We start from the raw sequence: 18,656 nt of genomic DNA on the forward strand, positions 1-18,656 counted from the left end.
AGCCTGAGCAGGAGATGGCCCCAAAGCCCAAACCAAACTGAAGAATTGAGTTGCAGTTTGTAAACACCTTTGGGTTCTCCTGCCTAAAGCCTGCATTCATGTGCATCTACCTGAAGCTTCCCTGGTTACTGGAGCACGTGTCTCCTCTCATATTGTCGCGGTCAGGATGAGGGAAGGAGACTGACAGTGCTGTGAAGAAAATAAGCACACAGGGCTTTCCTTCTCGCCTGTTCAGCACTGCAATTTGTGAGTGTCAGCTGCAATCATCACAAGTTGGCACTGCCAGGGCCTGAATTAGTTATTTTTTTTAATGCACCCTGCCCTGCTGACACCCTGCTCTTTGCTGTACCCCCCAAACCACTTCTGCTTGCCCACCACATCTTCCCTCCCATCCCTGTGCTGGCCCGGGGGTGTTGTGGGCACGATGCCGCCTTCACGCCTGGGCTGGCAAATTTTTAGGACAGTTTCCCGAGGCGGCGATAATCCCTTCCCTGCCGAGGGGGGCCGCCTGCCCGCACCCCCCTGGCCCGCAGCCTCCCTCTCCCTGTTGCCATGGCGAGGGATGTGTGTTGCCAGGGAGAGCAGCACCGCGGAGGTGCCTTGGCAACGGCCTCCCCTTTTCCCTCCCCTCTGTTGCCACGGGGACAGCGGCCCCGCTCCCCATCCCCTCCTGTTGCCGTGGCGATGGGAAGGACGAGCCTCCTGGAAGCTGCGGTCGCCACGGCAACCCGCTCCTCTCCGTTGCCATGGCAGCAGCCCCCGCGCATCATCCTACTCTGCCCCGTTGCTATGGCAACAGCCCCGCTCCCCATCGCTTTGCCCCGTTGCTATGGCAACAGCATCCTTCCCACTCGCTCCTGTAAAAGGGACCACGGGCCAGAGCCCCACGCCTGGGCAAGGGCGTGAGAGGCTTGGGGCGGTAACGGGGGACCCGAAAAGGGCCCGCGGGACTGGGGATGGGTTTGGGCACCCGGGACACCGCGAGGGGACCGGGCTGGCTGTGGGGACCCGGGGCAAGGAGCGGGGGGGACACACAGGGACACGGAGGGGGCTGGGGGGGAGAGGATCCCGGGCGAGCAGCGGCGCACGGAGCTCGGGGCCCGGCCCCGTCCTCCCCGCGGGCGGCCCCGGCCCCGGCCCCGGCCCCGGCCCCGGCCCCGGCCCGCCCCCGTCCCGCCCGTGCCCGTCCCCGGCCGGGCCATGGCGGCGGCGGCCGCGCTGTGCCTGGGCCGGGCCCCGCGGCCGCCGCGGCCGCTCGTGGTGATCCTGGGCGCCACCGGCACCGGGAAATCGGCGCTGGCGCTGCAGCTCGGGCTGCGCCTCGGCGGGGAGATCGTCAGCGCCGACTCCATGCAGGTACGGCCGGCGCCGGGCACCGGGGAGGCCGCGGCCGGGCCTAGGCCGGGAGGAGCCGCGACCGGAGCCCGGTGGGGCCTGGGCCTGGGCCGGGGGCTGGGAGGCGGCTTGGCCTCTACCGGGGGCGGCCGGGGCTGCACCGGGAGGGCTCCGAGCTGTACCGGGGGAGGTCCGGCCTGTACCGGGGCCTCCCGGCCTGTACCGGGGGCGGCCTGGGCTGCACCGGGAGGGCTCCGAGCTGTACCGAGAGGGCTCTGAGCTGTACCGGGAGGGCTCCGAGCTGTACCGGGAGGGCTCCGAGCTGTACCGGGGGAGGTCCGGCCTGTACCGGGGCCTCCTGGCCTGCACCAGGGCCCGCCCGGGCTGTACCGGGGAAAGTCCGAGCTGGGCCTGGAGGGGCAGCAGGGCCCGGTTGGGGCCTGGAAAAGCTCAGTCCCGGAGGCTCCGGGCAGGTTCCCTCCGGTTCCTCCGGGCCCCGTGTCCAGGTGCGGGTAGGGGAGGGCCCACGGGATGGAGGCTGCCTGTTGAATGCGCTCCCGGTGTCACTGTCCTGTCCCAGTGTCCCTGTCCCCGTATCCCTGTCCTGTCCCAGTGTCCCTGTCCCCATATCCCCGTCCTATTCCCAGTGTCCCTGTCCTGTTCTCGGTGCCCCCGTCCCAGCCCTGGAACCCATCCTGGTGCCTCTGTCTCAGCTCCAATGTCCCTGTCCCAGTGCCCCTGTCCCGGTGTCCCTGCCCTGTTCCCGGTACTCCTGTCCCTGTATCCCTGTCCTGTCCCCAGTGCCTCTGTCCCAGCCCTGAAACCCATCCTGGTGCCCCTGTGCCAGGTCCAGTGTCCCTGTCCCAGTGTCCCTGTCCTGTCCCCAGTTCCCCAGTCCCAGTGCCCATCCCACTGGGCAGTTGTTTGGTTACTGTGGCAGTGCCTCTGTGTCCCCTCCCTGCCCTGTGGGCTCTGAACACAACCAAAAATGCGGAGTTTGTTCAAAGTGTTTGTTTAAGCCTCCCCATCCCCAATAAATTCACCTTTTGGCATGAAACCAGAGCGAAGGTGTTTTAATTTTAACCCACCAGAAGCTGCAGGGAGGTGTAAAGGGTTGAGTAAGGGGAGGCAGCAGCTGCAGTAACTTGGTAGTGAGCAACACACAGGATGGTGTCCTCTGGCATCAGCAAAGGGACACCAAGAGATTTGGGGAAGAGTGTTAAAAATTATACTTTCTCCTTGCCAGTGACAGTGTCTGTGGTCTCATCTCTCACTGCAAGCAGCAGTGTGGAATATATCAGTTGTGTGGTTGGGATAAGTCAACAGCAAGGAGCCAAAACTCTTTTGTTTTGGTCTTAATTTTGTTCAGCTACAAGAGCTTTGCCACAGGATGGACATTTCAGCCACCACAAGAATAACAATTTTGCTGTTGCTTAGCAAAATATTTTCCTTACTGATTCACACTTTCACTGTTCACTTCCTATAGGGTGTGAACTTTCCATCAAGTTTAATGTTAAATGTGTTTATTATTCTACATAAAAAAGTGTTTTCTGCCAGCAACACCCTTTGTGCTGCTCAGAGATCAACTCCCACTATCCTGTGCCCACCTCCCTGTTTCCTGGTCACTCTTTGTGTCCCACTGAGCTAAATTTAAAACCTCACTCTCCTGAATTTGGGGCAAGCAATCAGAAAGCAATTTCTTGGAATATTTCCCTTAAGCTCTTGGGGAAAGAGTGAGGCCTGAGCTGAACTGAAATCCTGAGAGGGCAAAACGTGAAGAGCAGGAGCTTTGCCCATCTTTAATATTGCAGAGGTGGCTGCTGGCTTGGGCCATGCTGTGGCCACGAGGCTGCTGCTGCATCCTGAGCTCTGCAGGTGTGTTTGGAGCCTCCTAAATGTCTGCTGGTGGATATTTAGGAGCTGAATCCCCACTGGTGGATGTTTAGAGCTGAATCCCTGCTGGTGGATGTTTAGAGCTGAATCCCCACTGGTGGATATTCAGGAGCTGAATCTTCTGGTGGATGTTTCGGAGGTGAATCTGCTGGTGGATGTTTCGGAGCTGAATCCCTGCTCGTGGATATTTAGGAGCTGAATTGCCACTGGTGGATATTTAGGAGCTGCATCCCTGCTCGTGGATGTTTCGGAGCGTGCGTTCTGTGCCCTGCTCCTTTCAGGGCCCACCATGGGAATGCAGGCAGTGTGGGGAGGACCCTGCTGCAGGCGCCCGAAGGCATCCAGGCTCCAGTGGCTCTTGTCCTGCTTTCCTTTTAATCTCATTCTAGCGTGACTGTGGAGCCAGGGCCCAGCAGCTCGGCTGCTTTATCCCGTAATGCAGCGTGCTGCCGAGGCGGGGCAGCCCCCGGTGCCCCCCAGCCGGGGCTCCTTTCTCTCTGCCTTTGTTCCCCGTGCCCCGTCCCCCTGCCACGCAGGGCTGGCTCTGCTGTCCTCGCAGGAGACTCGCCAGGGTTTGGAAATCCCATTGCTGGTCGGGGATTGACAGCTGCCAGCGACCATGTCGCCCTCAGCCCCCTCTGTGCATTCATTGCCGGGCTCTGAGCAGCGCTGACAAATGCTGGCAGTGTTTTGGGCAGCTGCTGGAGCGGGAGCCAGGCCGGGGAAGGGGCTGGGGAGCCCCGAGCCCACCTGTTCCCACACACAGGCACCCCTCTATCCCTCTCCAGGGTGTTTTCGTCATGGCTCTGAGTCGCTGTGCTCAAATTACAGACTTAACTGCTGCCTGCTTGCAGCTCAGGAGCTCTGGTTAATCTGCTGGCCTCTTAATCTTTCTTTTTGTCCTTTCTGTTGCTGTTTGTCATCCCAGTGAGTTTGGTTGAGGAGTAAATAATTCCTTGGAGAGCCAGGCAGGGTGAAGCCAGTCGTGTTTCTTCATTTCTTCATTCCTGGCAGTGAACATGCAGGGATCCCTGTGCCAGCTTGAGGTGGGCCCCATCCACTCATGATCCCACTGTGCCTTCTAGATTCCAGTGTCCTGTCTGGATCCCACTGTCCCTTCTGCATTTCTCCCTTGGGAGTGGTGATGCAGTTGCTGTAGCACACGCTTGCCAGTCAGTGTGTGCAGTCAGGACATCTCCAGAGCCTTTGCAGGAATCAGGGCAGGGAGTCAATCGTGCTCTCCTTGGTTTGGGTCCTCCATGCCCCTCTCCAGCATGGCCCCTGTGAAATCCTGATGTTTTCCTGGCCGTAGATACTAGTGCCAGAACAAAGATTTGGGAGAACCTGCCCTTCCCAGGCCTGCAGATCCTAAAAATCATGGGGATTTACGCGTCCTGCCTCAGTTTCCCCACCTTTTCCAGAGGGGCAGCTCTGCCCTCCCAGCCCAGCACGGGGGCTCAGCGCAGAGGTGGGAGGACGCCCTCAAGGCTAAGCATCTTTAGTGCTGCCTTGTGCTCCGTGTCTCGGAGCCCGGCTGCTCCAGGCTGCTGCTAATCTGTTTTGGGGCCTTAGAAAGCAACAAAGGCTTATCTGAGCCGCTGGCTGAAAATAGAAATGAGTGTCAGGAGGACGTCTCGGTGCGAGGCCCTGCCGACAGCCAGCTGGTGGAAACCTTCTCGGGGCTTACTGCCTGTGTGTAAAAGGCTGCCTTTGTTTCCTCCCAGCCCACACACTGACACTGCATTCCTCCCCTTGTTGCCAGATATTCCAGGAGCTCTCGGTGTTTAATCTCCAGGAGAAGCTGGGGATGGCAGCCTGAGTTCTGTATCCTGGATGTGCCCGTGCAGGGCACTGGGAGCTGCTGGCTGACTCTGAGCAGCCTGTCAGCCCTCTGTGCTCGCTGGGGTTGCAGGCAGGCAGTGGGAATTGGAGGAGCTGGAGGGTTGGAAATGGGGAGAACAGGCAGGGAGCCAAAGCTCACTGAATTCAAAGCCTTTCTGTGCCGGCTGGAGCCCGTGTTGAATGGAGCTGCCAGCCCAGGGATCAATAAGCTGCCCGCAGCCACGGGGCACGTTGGCAGAGCTGCCTGTGGGCCCGGCCTGCCTGCTCACCATCCCCTGGGGCAGCTGCCTTTCTGCAGGCTTTGGTTGCCCTCCCTCTCCCCCTCGCTTCCTGCCCCCCGGGGGAGCCTTTTGGGATGGGAGCAGGAGCCAGCCCTGGCTCTCCCAGGGCTGCAGTTGAGCAAGGTGGGAGCAGAGCTGGTTCAGCAGCTCCAGCAGCTCCTCGCATGACTGCTCCAGGCAGAGCTTGGGCTTCCCTGCTCCACTAACCTCATCCCTCTGTGCCTGGTGCCCGTGGGTCACCTCTGTGTCACCTTGTCCTCCTGTCTGGGACCAGGGGAGCAGTGGGTGGAGGCCACGCTGCAGCAGGAGGCTCGGCAGCTTCTCAGAGGGGATTAAGGGAAATTTATTTTTTGTAGTCTGGCTGGGGTGGTTTCTGGGGGGGATGGAGGAGGAAATGAGCACAGCCATTTCCAGCCCTTTTCCCCATCATCCCGGTTTATCCCATGCTGGGAGACTTCTCTTAAGCAGGAAGGCTCTGAGAACGAAACACATCCTTCCAAAGCACCTCCTTTGCCACCTCCTGCTCAATCCTGGGCACAGCACAGAGCTGGGCTGGACACAGAGGCTTTATGTGCCCCACTGTGAGCTGCCAGTGCTGAGGAAGGTTGTGTTTGCATGGGAAGCAGGGTGAGGAGCTGTCCTCATTTCTCCTGCCTGGAATCTGCTCTGTGTTGCAGGCAGCAGTGATCCTTGTCCCCACAAGGAGAACAGCACACCTGAGCTTTTAGCTGCAGCAGCAGATGAGGGGGTGGCAGCTTGGAGGCCCTAATTCTGGAGCTCTGTGCCAGGCTGGTGACACTGCCAAGGCTCTGGCTGCACCGTCCAAGAGCTCAGTCAGCCCTCCCAGCCCTAATGACAGAGTTGTATCAAAGCAGGAAAGCAGTCACGAGCGGTTGGGCTCCACGGTTCATCTGCTGTGGGCAGGAACAAACAGCAGAGAGAGGCAGCTTGGCCCTGGCAGGAGCAGGTGTTGGCAGGATTCCTGCTGCCCTGCCTGAACGTGGCACGTGCCCCTGCTGTGCCCTGCCTGTGCTGCCCCAGCAGGGGCTGGGAGGGGTGACTGGCACAGGGGGAAGGGGTCAGTGCAGGTCTCACAGGACACAGAGGTGAAGGACAGGCTCTTCTCTTCCCCAGGTGTACAAGGGCTTGGACATCATCACCAACAAGGTTTCCCCTCAGGAACAGCGTCTCTGCAGACACCACATGATCAGCTTTGTGGATCCCCTCGTCTCCAACTACACCGTGGTGGATTTCAGGGACAAAGCTGTGCCTCTGATATCCTGTCATGCTGCAGCCTGCCTGGCTGAGCAGGAATGGGCTTCCCCCCTCCATAGCCAGAGGGATGCATGTTTGGGCTCTCCACATCCCTCTATTTTTCCAGAGGATTCTGCTGGTGAGAGGGACTTGGGGCTTCTTTTGCCCAGCTAACCCTCAGGACAGCCCAGGGAAGATCTGTGCTGAGTGTTGTCCTCCCTGGCAGTCCTGGGGTGTCCCTGAGTTCTGGAGCTGACAGAGAGCAATGAGAGATGAGGGACACCTCTAACCCTGTCCTGCAGCCTTACTGGTTCCCTGAGGATGGGAGAGTGGGATCTGAGCCCCAGCCTGCTGCTCCCACAGCCTTTCCCCCCTGCTCTCATCTCTGCTTCTGCTCCTTGACTCTGGCACATTGAAGATATCTTTGCCCGGGACAAGATCCCCATAGTTGTGGGAGGAACCAACTACTACATTGAGTCCCTGCTCTGGAAGGTCCTTATCAACACCAAGGTACTGTGAGGGGCTGTGAATCCCTTTGGGAAAGGATGAATCCATGTTTAGGGCATGCTTCCTGCAATTTGGCACGGTGCTGTCCCTGCTGGAGAGCGGCAAGGAGACCCTAAAGCCCCTCCTTCACCCCATGGCTCTGAGGGATCGTGTTGCTTGGTTCAGGGCTGTCCTGTGCCCCACAGGAGAAGGCCAGCAGTGCCCCCAGGCCGGACAGTGACAGGAAAGTGGAGCTGGAGCAGCTGGACAGTGCTGAGCTCCATCGGCGCCTGAGCCAGGTGGACCCGGAGATGGCGGCCAAGCTGCACCCCCACGACAAGCGCAAGGTGGCCAGGTGAGCACCCCTCAGCCCTTCCTGAGGGAATTGTGTGCCTGGGAGCACGGCAGGATGAGCATTCCCACCCCAGTGGGTGCTCCTGGGTTCTTGGTGCTGGGGACTCTGTGGGATCTGAGCCCTTTGGCCACACAGCCCCAGCCTGAGCTGCCTCTGGGGTGCTGGGCTGTGCTCTGGGGCTGCTCCTGCTCCGTGCCCCAGCAGCAGAGGGTTTGTCTGGAGCTATTTAAAGAGCAAGCTGCCCTGCTGGCTGAGTTACATAGCTGAGCTCTGTGGGAACAGCACGGCAGCAAGACCAGGCTTGCTGCTCCGTCCCAGCCAAGCCCTGGCCCCGGGGAGCAGAACACCGCCCACCCCATTCGCACGGTGCAGGGGCATGGAGGGTGGGGCACCAGCACAGCTCCCTCCCTGCCTGGGCTGGGCAAAGCTCCACAGCAGCATCTCAGCGCTGGTGCCGTCCCTGCAGCCCTGCCTGGCTGGAAAGGGCAGGGCTGGAGCCAGATCCCTGTCCCCTGCAGGACTTGTCCCTGTGCCAGGCAGGAGTGGGTGGCTGTGCTCTGGGCTCCTCGGGTGCCAGCACTGCACCCCCAGGACCTGGGTGTGCGTGGATGCCGGGCACGGGACGGGGCTGGGACCTGCCCTCCCCCCACATGAGAGGGTTGGATCTCGGCGAGTGTCTGCGGTTCCCTCTGCCGGAGCCCCCGGGGCTGCTGGGGGAATGGGAACGCTGGTTCTCACCCAGCCTCTGAGCTCTGTGTGCCTCTGCTTCCAGGAGCCTCCAAGTGTTTGAAGAGACGGGGATCCCCCACAGTCAAATCCTGCACCAGCAGCAGGAGGAGGAAGGCGGGGGGCCCTTAGGTGGGCCCCTGAAATACCCACATTCCTGCATCCTGTGGCTCCACGCAGACCAGGCAGGTGAGAGCGGGCTCCTGGCTGGCTGAGGAAGGGCTGACTCCCTGCTCCTGCCCCAGCCTCCTCCCTGGAGAAGGCAGCAATTCCTCTGGCAGCAGTGGGTGTGACAGAGAACTGCCAGGCTCTGCCTTCCTCAGGTGGAGCAGCAGCCTGGCAGTGCTGACTCCTGTCCTGGCAGGCTCTGCAGCCCCCCAGGACATGGCTCCCTGCAGCTCAGCCATGTCCTGCTGTCCTCCTGCAGCTCTGGATGCACGGCTGGACAAGAGGGTGGATGACATGGTGGCTGCAGGGCTGCTGGAGGAGCTGCGGGACTTCCACCGCCGCTACAACCAGCAGAAGGTGGCAGAGAACCGGTGGGTGAGCAGCCAGATCCTCTCTGCTCCTCCCTCTGGAGGTCTCCCACTGTGAGCCCTGCCTTTGGTTCTTCTCCAGGCAGGATTACCAGCACGGCATCTTCCAGTCCATTGGCTTCAAGGAATTCCACGAGTACCTCGTCAGTGAAGGGAATTGCTCACCCGAGACCAGTGCCCTGCTGCTGGAGAAAGGTGAGGGCAGCACCCCGTGTGCCCCACAAAGCTCCAGGTGACACCACCAGGTGCTCTAAACCAAAGTCGCAGCCCCAGCTGCACCTTTCTCTCTGCATTTCCCACTTCTGCCAGCCCAGAGGGGCAGGGACTCATTTTCCAGTGATTGGAGAGCATCTCTGGGCACACCCAGAGCAGCCCTTCCCTCCCCTCAGGCCTCCTTGCAGGGTGCACAGGGTACAGGTGACCTGGGATCTGGAGCAGGTCCACTTGGGCGATGGGATCCCAGCTGGGGTGTGAATGCTGTGGAGAGCAGGGCTGGAAAAGAGGAATGAAGCAGAACTCAGCATGTCAGCAGCTCTGTGGTGGTGAGGAATGTGGGGATCAGTCAGCAGGGATGCAGCCTTTGGTGCTGTGTTATTCTGGAATGTCTGGGCTGATGTTGGAGGGGAGCTGCTCTCCACACAGGAAGGGCCCAGGCAAAGTCCATCCGTGCCAAGGAGGGTTCAGTGTGGAAGAAGAGACTGAAGAAACCACAGAAATGATAAAAGGCTTGAAAACAAGTTTGATGCAGAAGGAACTTGTTGTGTCTGCTCAGGAGACGATTAGGAGGGATTTGATAAGCCTGGTACTAAATATTGAGCAGTTGTAGAGTGGTAAATCATCCTCTGCTGGGTGGGATGAGCAGTCCTGGGCTCCATTGTGCAGAGAATTGGGCATTATGAGAGCAGTGCAGCACTTGAACAGGTTGTCCTACCTGCTAAAGCTTCAGGGTGGAGGGTTTGGGCTCTTTGCACCCTCTGTTTATTCAGGGATATTTGGGATACCTTGTCCAGCCTCTTCTCAGTGCAGGCACAGACCCCAGACTGACAGTAAAAATAATTCTGATGGTGCCACCCAGCACAAACTTCTTTCTTGTGTGATTTCCCTCCCCTGGAGCTGACAGTCTCTTCTCACTGACCTTTGGGGTCTTTTTTTCCTCCTGTTTAATCCCCTGTTCCAAAGGGATCCAGGCCCTGAAGCAGGTGACCAAGAGATACGCCCGGAGGCAGAACAAATGGGTCCGGAACCGCTTCCTGAAACGTGAGTCCTCTGCTCCCAGCTCTCCTCATGCCCCATCTCAGCTCCACCGGGGACTCTGGGGCTTTGGGGCTCCCAAGCAGACCCTCCAGGAGCCACCCAGTGTCCCCATCCACCCACAAGGCTCTGCCTTTCCCACTGGTTTGGGTTGCAGAGTGGATCTCCTGCCCCTCCTGAGATGTGTCCTGCCCACAGCCTCTCATCCCAGACACTCAAGAGCCAGCTCTGTCTCCTGTACCCCTGGACCCCATCCCCTCCCAGCCATCAGGAGGGATAAATCCCAAGCAGAGGCTCAGCCCTGTGTCAGGCACTGTTAGATGATGATGATGATGATGATGGTCACAAACATCCCTGCAGCTTATCCTGCCAAATGCTCCTGAGGGGCTCAGGGAAGGGGTCCCCACGCACCCACACATGCTCCTGGCAGGGAGCAAAGCCCATTTGACAGCTGCCCTCCAGATTAGGAGCAGCAGCCCCGTGGCCGTGCTCTGGGTGGTGGCAGGGAGCCAGCAGGACTTCCCCATCCCAGCCCCAGCCTTGGAGCAGGGCCAGCAGCAGCAGCTGGGAGCCGGGCACTTGTTGAAAGGTGCTCAGTAGGGGCAAAACAACAATAAAATAAATAATAGTAAAAAAAAAAATAAAATAAAGAGAAGGCAGGGAGAAACTCGAGTCAAAAAAAGACGGACTTCGAAGGAGGCGCAGGAGTTTTGGCAGAGTGGCTCAGCTCACCTTTCTGGTGGCAGGTGTGCTTCAGATGGGCCTGTCAGGGGCGAGTTTGTGGGCACAGCAATAAAAGCAGCACCTGCTGGGGACTGGCACGTGGAGCCTTTGATGGCTTTGTCCAGGCAGGGACAGCCAGGTGCCCGTGGAGGGCAGGTGAGCCATGGAGAGCAGCCAGGTCACCCGGGGAGCAGGTGCTCTCTGCTGGCAGCTGTTCCACCCTGTCCTGGCTGCAGCCAGTGCCCTGTGTCCTGGCATTGGGCCAGGGCAGACCAGAGGGGTGGCTGTGAACCTGTCCCTTGTCATCAGCAAAGCATCTCCTGCCAGGAGCCAGGAGCATCAGCCCCTGCACAGTCAGTTCCAGCTCTGAGTGGGAATCTGCACGCTCAGATCCCTCATCCAGGCTCCATGCCTGCATCTCCTTGTCAGCCTGCTGTGGTGGCTTTGTGCCTGCATCCAGCTCTTCCATCCTCCCAGCCTCCTGTGCACCAGGGCTGGGCTGAGGTGGTGGTTGTTGTGATGGGCTGCTGGCATGCTCAGATTCCAGAACATTCTCCCAAGGGCAGCCAGCTGTGAAGATGCTTCCCTGAGTCCTGAGGTGTTCCTGCTGCTTGCAGGAGGGAATTTTGGCTCTGGACAGCCTGGTGCTGTTGGCTTCTGAATGCTGATAGGAAGAAGCAGATCCCTCTGCTCCCCCTGGGTTCTGGAAGGGGGTGCTGAGGGTTTCTGGTGCTGAGGGTTTCTGGTGCTGAGGGTTTCTGGTGCTGAGCTGCCTCGTGGTGTTTCTGTAGGTCCTGGGCCCAACGTGCCCCCAGTTTATGGCTTGGAGGTGTCTGATGTGCAGCGGTGGGAGGAGGATGTGCTGAAACCTGCCCTGGAGATCGTGGAGAGCTTCATCCAGGTACTGGGGAGCTGGCCTTTGCCTGGCTCACTTCTCTGTGCTCTCCAGGCCCCCTGGCTTGGCACACAGTCTGTCCCTGGAGCAGGGCTGGCTGCTCACATGCCCAACCTTGGCATTTCCTTGCAGCAGTAGATTTGTTGTCTCAGCTGAACATTTTCCCCAATGCCCAGTGCTGCGCTTGGTGAAACTCTCTGTCTGCCTTGCCAGCCCGTGTCTGAGTGTGCCAAGCTCCCATCCCAAACTCTGTGAAAGTGAACACAGGCAAATTTTGGTGGCAGAGCCCAGCTTGAGGCATTATTTGATCTGCAGGGCCGTGAGCCCCCGGCAGAGCCCCTGAGGATGGAGCAGGACGAGGAGAACAAGCGGAGCCATCGCGTGTGTGAGCTCTGTGCCAGACTCATCATCGGCGACAGGGAGTGGGCAGGTAGGGCCCTCACAGGGCACAGGAGGGCACCTGGGAGGGCTGAGCTTCTGTGGGCTGCCGGAGCAGCTGCCCTGTGGCCAGATGACCCCCAGCTCATGATCCTGGCCTCGCAAGGGTTGTTTGCAGGAGCTGTGCCACAGGAGCCATCTGTCAGGATTCCCTCCTTCCCTGGGCTTGCCCCCCTTCCCAGCACCCAGAAAACACAGAGAGCATCACACCAGGGATCTGTATGTGGCACCAAGTTCAGAGCTTGATGTTTATTCAGGGCTCCTGGTCCTTCACAGCACTGTGGATGCTTCTTCAAAAAGCACAGAGCAAATCTCTCTCCTCTAAAGTTCTGTTGTGTAAATGAAAATTTCATAATGTTTCTGATAGTTCAGCTCTAATATTTCCTACTTATGTGTGGGTTTTTTTTTCTTTTTAAACTATTCCTAGCTGTAATAGAAAGGGATTTTCTATTTTCCATAGACTTACTTTAAAAGAGCTCAGCTGGAATCAGATTAAGTCAGTGAATTTATCTGTGCTGGGAGGCTCATGCTGAGAACCAGAAACAAAAAGTCATGGAGAAACCTGCTGCAGAAATGAAACTGGTAAATCTCCATGTGTTGCCCAAATACAGGATGTGCAGGGTCATGGTTTAACCCCAGCATCTGAGCCCCCCACAGCCACTCCCCCACTCTCTGTCTCTGGGAGAGAGAATTGCAAGGGTAAAAGTGAGAAAAATTGTTGGTTGAGTTAAAGTTTAATAGAGAAAGCAAAGCAAAACTAGGAATTAATTCACTGCTTGCCATGGTTGGGCAGATGCTCAGCCATCCCCAGGAAAACTGGGCTCCATCACATCTGACACGACGTTGGGAAGACAAATGCCATCATCCCCATGTCCCCCCCTTTCCTTCCCCCCAGGAAGTGTGAGCTGCATGGCCTGGGCTGTCCCTGGGGTAAGCTGGGGTCAGCTGTGTCCCCTCCAACCCCCTGTGCACCCCCAGCTCCCTCTGTGTTGCTGTGAGGAGCAGAAAAGGCCTTGACTCAGTTCCAGAGCTCCCAGCAACAACAAAACATCCCCGAGTTATCAACCCTGTGCTCAGCACGAATCCAAACACAGCCCCAGAGCAGCTACTGTGAGGGAAATCAACTCTGCCCCAGCCAAAACAAGCAGATGAGACTCAACCAAAGATAAATTTCCCAGGTTGTTGGGTTTGAAGGAGTTGCTTATTCCTGACTGAGGTAGGGAAGTGCTGAAGGCAAAGGCTGGAGCTGCTCTTTGGGGGAGGCTCCTTGCAGTGAGATCAGTTAAGTGCAGTTGTTGTTTTATCTATTTTAGCCGTCTCAGGAGGTGCTTTGAAGGAGCTCTGTTTGTCCAGAACTGAAAACTCTCCAGGCCCCTGGCATCCTTTAGGTCCAGAAAGTTCTGTGACTCAGTGGGAGCTCCTTGGGGTCCCCCCAAATGCCTCCATGTCCTTAGGGATGTCACCCCAGACACCAGGCAATGCTGGCAGTGCCTCCCTCAGCCAAGACCAGCTGTTATTCTCTGTATCCAGCTGAACTGGGCTCAGATCCACAGATGGTGGGAGAAAAATGCTCCAAAGCCTGGGTGTTACTTGTACCTGCAAAATGGACAAAAAGGAAGGTGAAAACAGTGGTGGGAGCTGGGTGGCTCTGCACTCTGGTCTGTTTTCTTAGGAGAGGTGACAGAGAGTTTTTGGAACTGCTTCCCAGCACCCTGCTGGCTCTGGGGGATTTTAAAATTGTATCTGATTTTACAATTTATATGGACTTCAAGAGCACAACTCCCAGACAGCAGCAGCAATTGGCACTTCCTCAGCCACTGTAGCTTTGGTGTTGCTTGTGACAAATTGCAGGAGGTGAGACTTTATCTCAGGGTGAGGGTGACCCTCCAGCATTGTGATAAAGCAGCTGCTTTGCATGTGATTTCATCCTTTGGCAGAAAAAGAATGGCTGGAAAACACCTGAGGGCCTTGATTCAGCAGAGCACATACCCTCATTTAATTAAGGCCCTGCTTGAAAAGTTTGTGCTTTAATTGCTGCTCTGATCTCTTGGAAAAGGCAAAACCACCCTGCCAAGATGGTCAGACAAAGCCTCCCCTGAGATAAAACCGCTGATAAGGAGGTTTGGCTGTCCTTAAGGATGTGATTTCATGGAGAAATGCAGCTCCTGCTGCTCCAAGCTGAATCCCTGGGATTACCCCTCTGTTCCCATCTGACTCCTGCTGCTCTCATGGCTGGGGCACTGCCCTGGAGTTATCCAGAAGTTTAATTCTGCTCCAGGCTTTTCCCTGGCTGCCCTGTAGGATGCACAGCATCTTCCCAGTGCTGTGGTGCAGGGATCCAGTCCTACAAATGATCCTGGCAGCTCTCCATGGGGAGCAAGCAGGGAGTTGCCCAACCTCACCTGCAGCCTGCAAAGTGCCACCTCTTGGGAAACACATTCCCTCTTCCTTGGAGAGGCTGGCAGTGACAGCCTGGAATCTTCTGCCCACACAGAACCAGGATTTTTCCCTCTCTCAGTTCTTCCTTTGTCCTCTTCTGAGCCCTGATAGTTTGGCCTGGAAGTGTCCAGAGGAGCAGCCAGGGCAGGGTTTGGGAATTCGCTTTTCTCTGGGAGTGAACTGTGCTGGGAAGGGAGGGTGCTCTGCCCTGCGTGGGGGGTTTGGCTGTTTCCTCCTCCAAATTCCACAGATTAAAGGCTCTGTTTGCCTCTTCCTCCAGCTCACACACGTTCCAAATCCCACCTGCACCACCTGAAGAAGAGGAGGAAGCTGGAGGCGTCCGGCCGTGCCGGAGGGACCGTGGGGGACAGTGGGGACACAGAGAGCTCGGACGAGGATGGCAGCCTGCCTGTGCCTTAGGCCTGGAAAAGGGAGCAGCTGTGCATCCACCTGCATGGAGAGGAAGCTGCTTAGTGCTGGGCAGCCTTGAACCAAGGAGCTGAGTCATTTTTTTGGGGGGTGAGGCAGGTGTGTGACGGCAAAGGCTGCATGGGATCCTCTTCATGTGGCCTCATCCTGCTGTGTTCCCATGCTCCCCCAGCCCTGCCTGGAACGGGCTGGGCCCCGGGGCAAGGCTGCTGGGAGCCTCCTCCCATGCAAAGTGTGAATTCCTGCCAGAGCTGCATCCTTGGAATGGCTGAGCTGCTGCTCTGTGGTTGTGTGGATCTCAGAGACAGAAATACCCCGACTCCTCCAGCTTGGCCGGGGGTGCAGCTCCAGAGCTGAGCGAGCTCTGCCTGCCTTTATTGTGGAGAGGATTTTTTTTTTTTTGTTCTTTTACATGCAAATAAAGTTGCAGGATTATTGTGGGTTCCCCTCCCTGTTAACAAGCGCGGTTTCCTTGCTCTCTGATTCTACCTGGCCCATGTTCCCTGCTCTGGGCACAGGGCAGGAGATCTGGTTCCTTCTCCCAGTCACCTTTTCCACATCTCCTGAGGGAGCTGAGCAGATGTTCCCAGCCTGGTGGGGGCAGGGAGCCCTGTGCACACAGCAGGTGCAGGAGGAGCCTGGCACCTGTTAAACAGGAACTTGGAAATGATCTCATCGAGTTTGCAACAGATGAGCCTGTCCTAGTTAAGGCAGAATTCCCGGGGGGTTACACTGTGGTTTGGCACTGGGAACCAGCCCTGAATTTGAATCCAAAGCTACTGAGCAGCAAATTCCTGGTGCTGTGTCCGCCAGGCAGTTGGTGTCCCACTGTTGTTCCTGGAGGATGTGAGTGCCATTTGTGCCTGGAATGCTGCTCTGGTGAAACCAGGACAGCCTTTGGGATTCTCCTGGCAAATTCAGAGTCAGGAGGGTTTGAGGGTTGGTAGAGCACAAGTTTTTCCTTGTACTGTGCCATGTGGCAAGAGCCAGGGCTCATCCTGCTGGGGAAGAGCTGCGTGGGTGGATTTGCCGGCGTGGGCTCTGGAGATTCCTGCTTTGGTGGGGATTAGATTAAACCTCCAGTTTGTGTTCCTCAGAGTGGAATTATTCCTGCAGGGCCCCGTGGGGTGCCTGCCTCGAGCTGTGGGAGCTCATGTGCAGGAAAGAGCTGGGAATTTGGCACTGGGCAGAGCTGGGCACCAGCTTTGGAATGCTGGGCACTGCGGTGCTGCTGGGTCTGTGCAGTGCCAGCTGAGCCTCTTCTCCAGCCCAGACTTGTTTGCCATCCATGCTGACTCAACCCAAGGATGTGGGCTCAGCCCAGTGCTGGAACACATGGGCACGAGGTCGTGGCATGGAATTGTGTTCTCCCAGCCTGAAGTGTGAGCTGGGAGTGCAGGCCCGTGTGCTGAGCTGGTTTGTGACAGACAGCTCTGAGATGTTGAGTCATCTCCCCAGGCCAGGCTGGGATCACTGGGGCAGCACTGGGAAGGAGGGCTGGGATTATCTGCTCTGGCTCCTGAGTGCAGTCAGATGTCCATACTGTTAGAGGTGGATTAAATATCCTTAATCGGTTTAATATGAACTTTGTTATCCCCACAGATTCGTGTTATTCCTCTTCCCCAGCAGCCTGTTCTCTTCAGGAGCCTGTTTGGGATGGGCTGTGCTGAGCAGGGGGAGGCAGGGGCTCCCAGGCCTTGGTTCCCAGGTGTTCCAGGTGAACAGGGTGTGCCACACTTCCTTGTCCATGCAGTGGAGGACGGACACCTGCCCTGATCCCATCAGCACCACAATACAGGTGGGATTTCTTCCTTGGAGAGCTGGGGGCTGCCATTGAGAGCAGTTGATTTGGGCAGAGCCAGGGCAGCATTCCTGCCGGGGGTTGCTCTCCAAGGGAGGTCACTCTCGGTGCGTTGTGCCTCTGCTGTTTGCAGGTCTCCAGGCAGGGGCTGGGATGGAGCTCCTGGCAGGGTCACACCAGTTCTTGGTGCTGGCAGCAGCTCCTGCTGCTCTGGGCCCTGCAGAAGGGACAAACAATGCAGGAATCGCTCGCCAGTCCCAGCCAGGGCTCGCTGAGAAAGTTGTTGTGGTCTCAGGTTTCAGGCTGCTGTCAGTGCCGGGAGGTTTGGGAGTGGGGAATGGCACTTCACTCCATCTGCCCTCCGCTAATCCCCAGACAAACGCGGCTCTTCCATCTGTGCAGCCGGAGCCGCCGAGCCCATCACACCAGCCACTTAATCTAAATGGCTTTGGCCAAAGATAAGGTCATTAATTACACTGGGATTAGAAAACAGCCCCGGCGTGGCTTGGCTCGCCATCAATTAAAGCCCTCGGCACCCTGGTCTGGCTGAGCATGGAGCCGAGAGCCTGAGCTGGGGGAGCTCCCTGTCCTTGCTGAGCAGGCACCATCCCGGTGGTGGCACTGCCTGTCCCCGGGCCAGTCCCCTCCCTTGGACACTGGCATTTTGACACGGTGCTGGCAGTCTGGGTGCCAGGCAGAGCAGAGGCAGATCCAGGGCTCCAGGGGGACTCAAATCCTCGTGTCCAGCAGTGAGAGGTGCACGGGCAGCACCTCCCGATCTGCATCCCCCTGTGTGCTGCCTCCAGCAGCCCCTGCCAGGGCTCCAGCCCTGACTGCTGCCCACATGGGTGGCACTGTCCCCAGAGCTCTGAGCTCTGATGCTCAGGGTGTTGTACATCCCCTTTGGTTCCCTTTTCTCACCCGGTTTTGGCTCTGAAATGCTCCCACAGGAAAAGCCTCACCCGTGCAGTGCTGCCCTTTGCCAGGGTGGCACATGCCACCTGCTCTGCCCTGAAAATGCCACCTTGGGGACAGTCAGGGCTGGGATGTGGCACGAATTTGGCCTCATCCCTCCCCTCACAAGCAAGGGGCACCCCAGGGGGGATGTTATGGGCTCTGTGCCAGGGCCTGACCGGCACAGGGACACTGGGACACAGCTGCCACCTTCTCCCAGCACCGGTGGCCAGCTGGTGTCTGTGCCCACACCCTCTGGTGGCTTTAAAGCATCCTGGTGGCGGGTCCCGCGTGGTGACGCTGTCCTGCCTCTTCCCAGCCCGGTTCCCACGCTGCAGGGACACTCCTGGGATGGGCCAGGGACCGTCTGGGGGACGGTGTCACTTGGGGACAGCAGCTCCTGCAGACACGCAGCAGCTGCAGCCACCACAGAGCCTGTCCTGGCCTCAGCTCCCGGGTGGGATCCTTGTCCTGAGGGGGGATTTAATGGGACCCCTTGGGCTCCATTTGGGCTCAGCAGGGCTTGGCTGGCACCGCTGCCACCACAGGGCCAGTGGGTCAAAGGAACTCACGGGGAAACTGAGGCACGAGCGTGGAGCAGCTCAGGAGCAGGGCAGGGCTCTGGGGAGCCCGTGGCCCATCCGATGCCTTGGCAGCATTTCAGGTGGCTGTGGCAAAGCCAAATGTCGCAAGAGGCTAAAAATAAAAGGAGCTGTTGGCCGGGGTTGTGCAAGAGCCGTGTCCCTGTCCCGCCCCGCGCGGGAGCTCGGCGCGTTTGGCGGCAAAGCCGGCCGGGCACGGCAGGATCCTGGCACCAATCCCGGGAAATGCCGCTGCCCAAGGGGCTGGGGGCTGTCCCCCCTCCTCTCTGTCCCCTCTGGGCAGCCCTGGGGCTGGGGAGGGGGTCCATGGAGCTTTGGGGTCCCCATGGCGGCACCCTGAGGAATTCCATCTCAGGGACGCTGCCCATGTGCCCCCAGCATGCACGGGGGGGCAGCGGGGAAACTGAGGCAGAGCC

The 18,656-nt window shown here is 58.3% G+C and overlaps 1 protein-coding gene across 1 annotated transcript; it reads left to right on the plus strand.

Annotated features, from left to right (window-relative positions):
• The first annotated feature begins 1,129 nt into the window (after positions 1-1,129).
• On the plus strand, positions 1,130-15,329 carry TRIT1 (tRNA isopentenyltransferase 1). The gene is made up of 11 exons (XM_054648244.2): positions 1,130-1,356; positions 6,486-6,626; positions 7,017-7,115; positions 7,298-7,446; positions 8,219-8,361; positions 8,600-8,711; positions 8,791-8,903; positions 9,888-9,965; positions 11,474-11,583; positions 11,893-12,007; positions 14,735-15,329. The coding sequence occupies exons 1-11, from the start codon at positions 1,201-1,203 to the stop codon at positions 14,872-14,874; spliced, it is 1,356 nt and encodes a 451-aa protein (XP_054504219.2). The 5' UTR covers positions 1,130-1,200; the 3' UTR covers positions 14,875-15,329.
• Positions 15,330-18,656: the final 3,327 nt, after the last annotated feature.

This window comes from Agelaius phoeniceus, chromosome 22 (assembly GCF_051311805.1).
Source record: "Agelaius phoeniceus isolate bAgePho1 chromosome 22, bAgePho1.hap1, whole genome shotgun sequence".
Classification (NCBI taxonomy): domain Eukaryota; kingdom Metazoa; phylum Chordata; class Aves; order Passeriformes; family Icteridae; genus Agelaius; species Agelaius phoeniceus.

Excerpts from the sequence above, each read along its gene's own strand:
- TRIT1 (XM_054648244.2), top strand. The coding sequence starts at position 1,201 with ATGGCGGCGGCGGCCGCGCTGTGCCTGGGCCGGGCCCCGCGGCCGCCG. Across the intron at positions 6,627-7,016 it reads GGGACAAAGCTGTGCCTCTG|ATTGAAGATATCTTTGCCCG; the intron begins ATATCCTGTCAT and ends TGACTCTGGCAC. Across the intron at positions 9,966-11,473 it reads CCGGAACCGCTTCCTGAAAC|GTCCTGGGCCCAACGTGCCC; the intron begins GTGAGTCCTCTG and ends GTGTTTCTGTAG.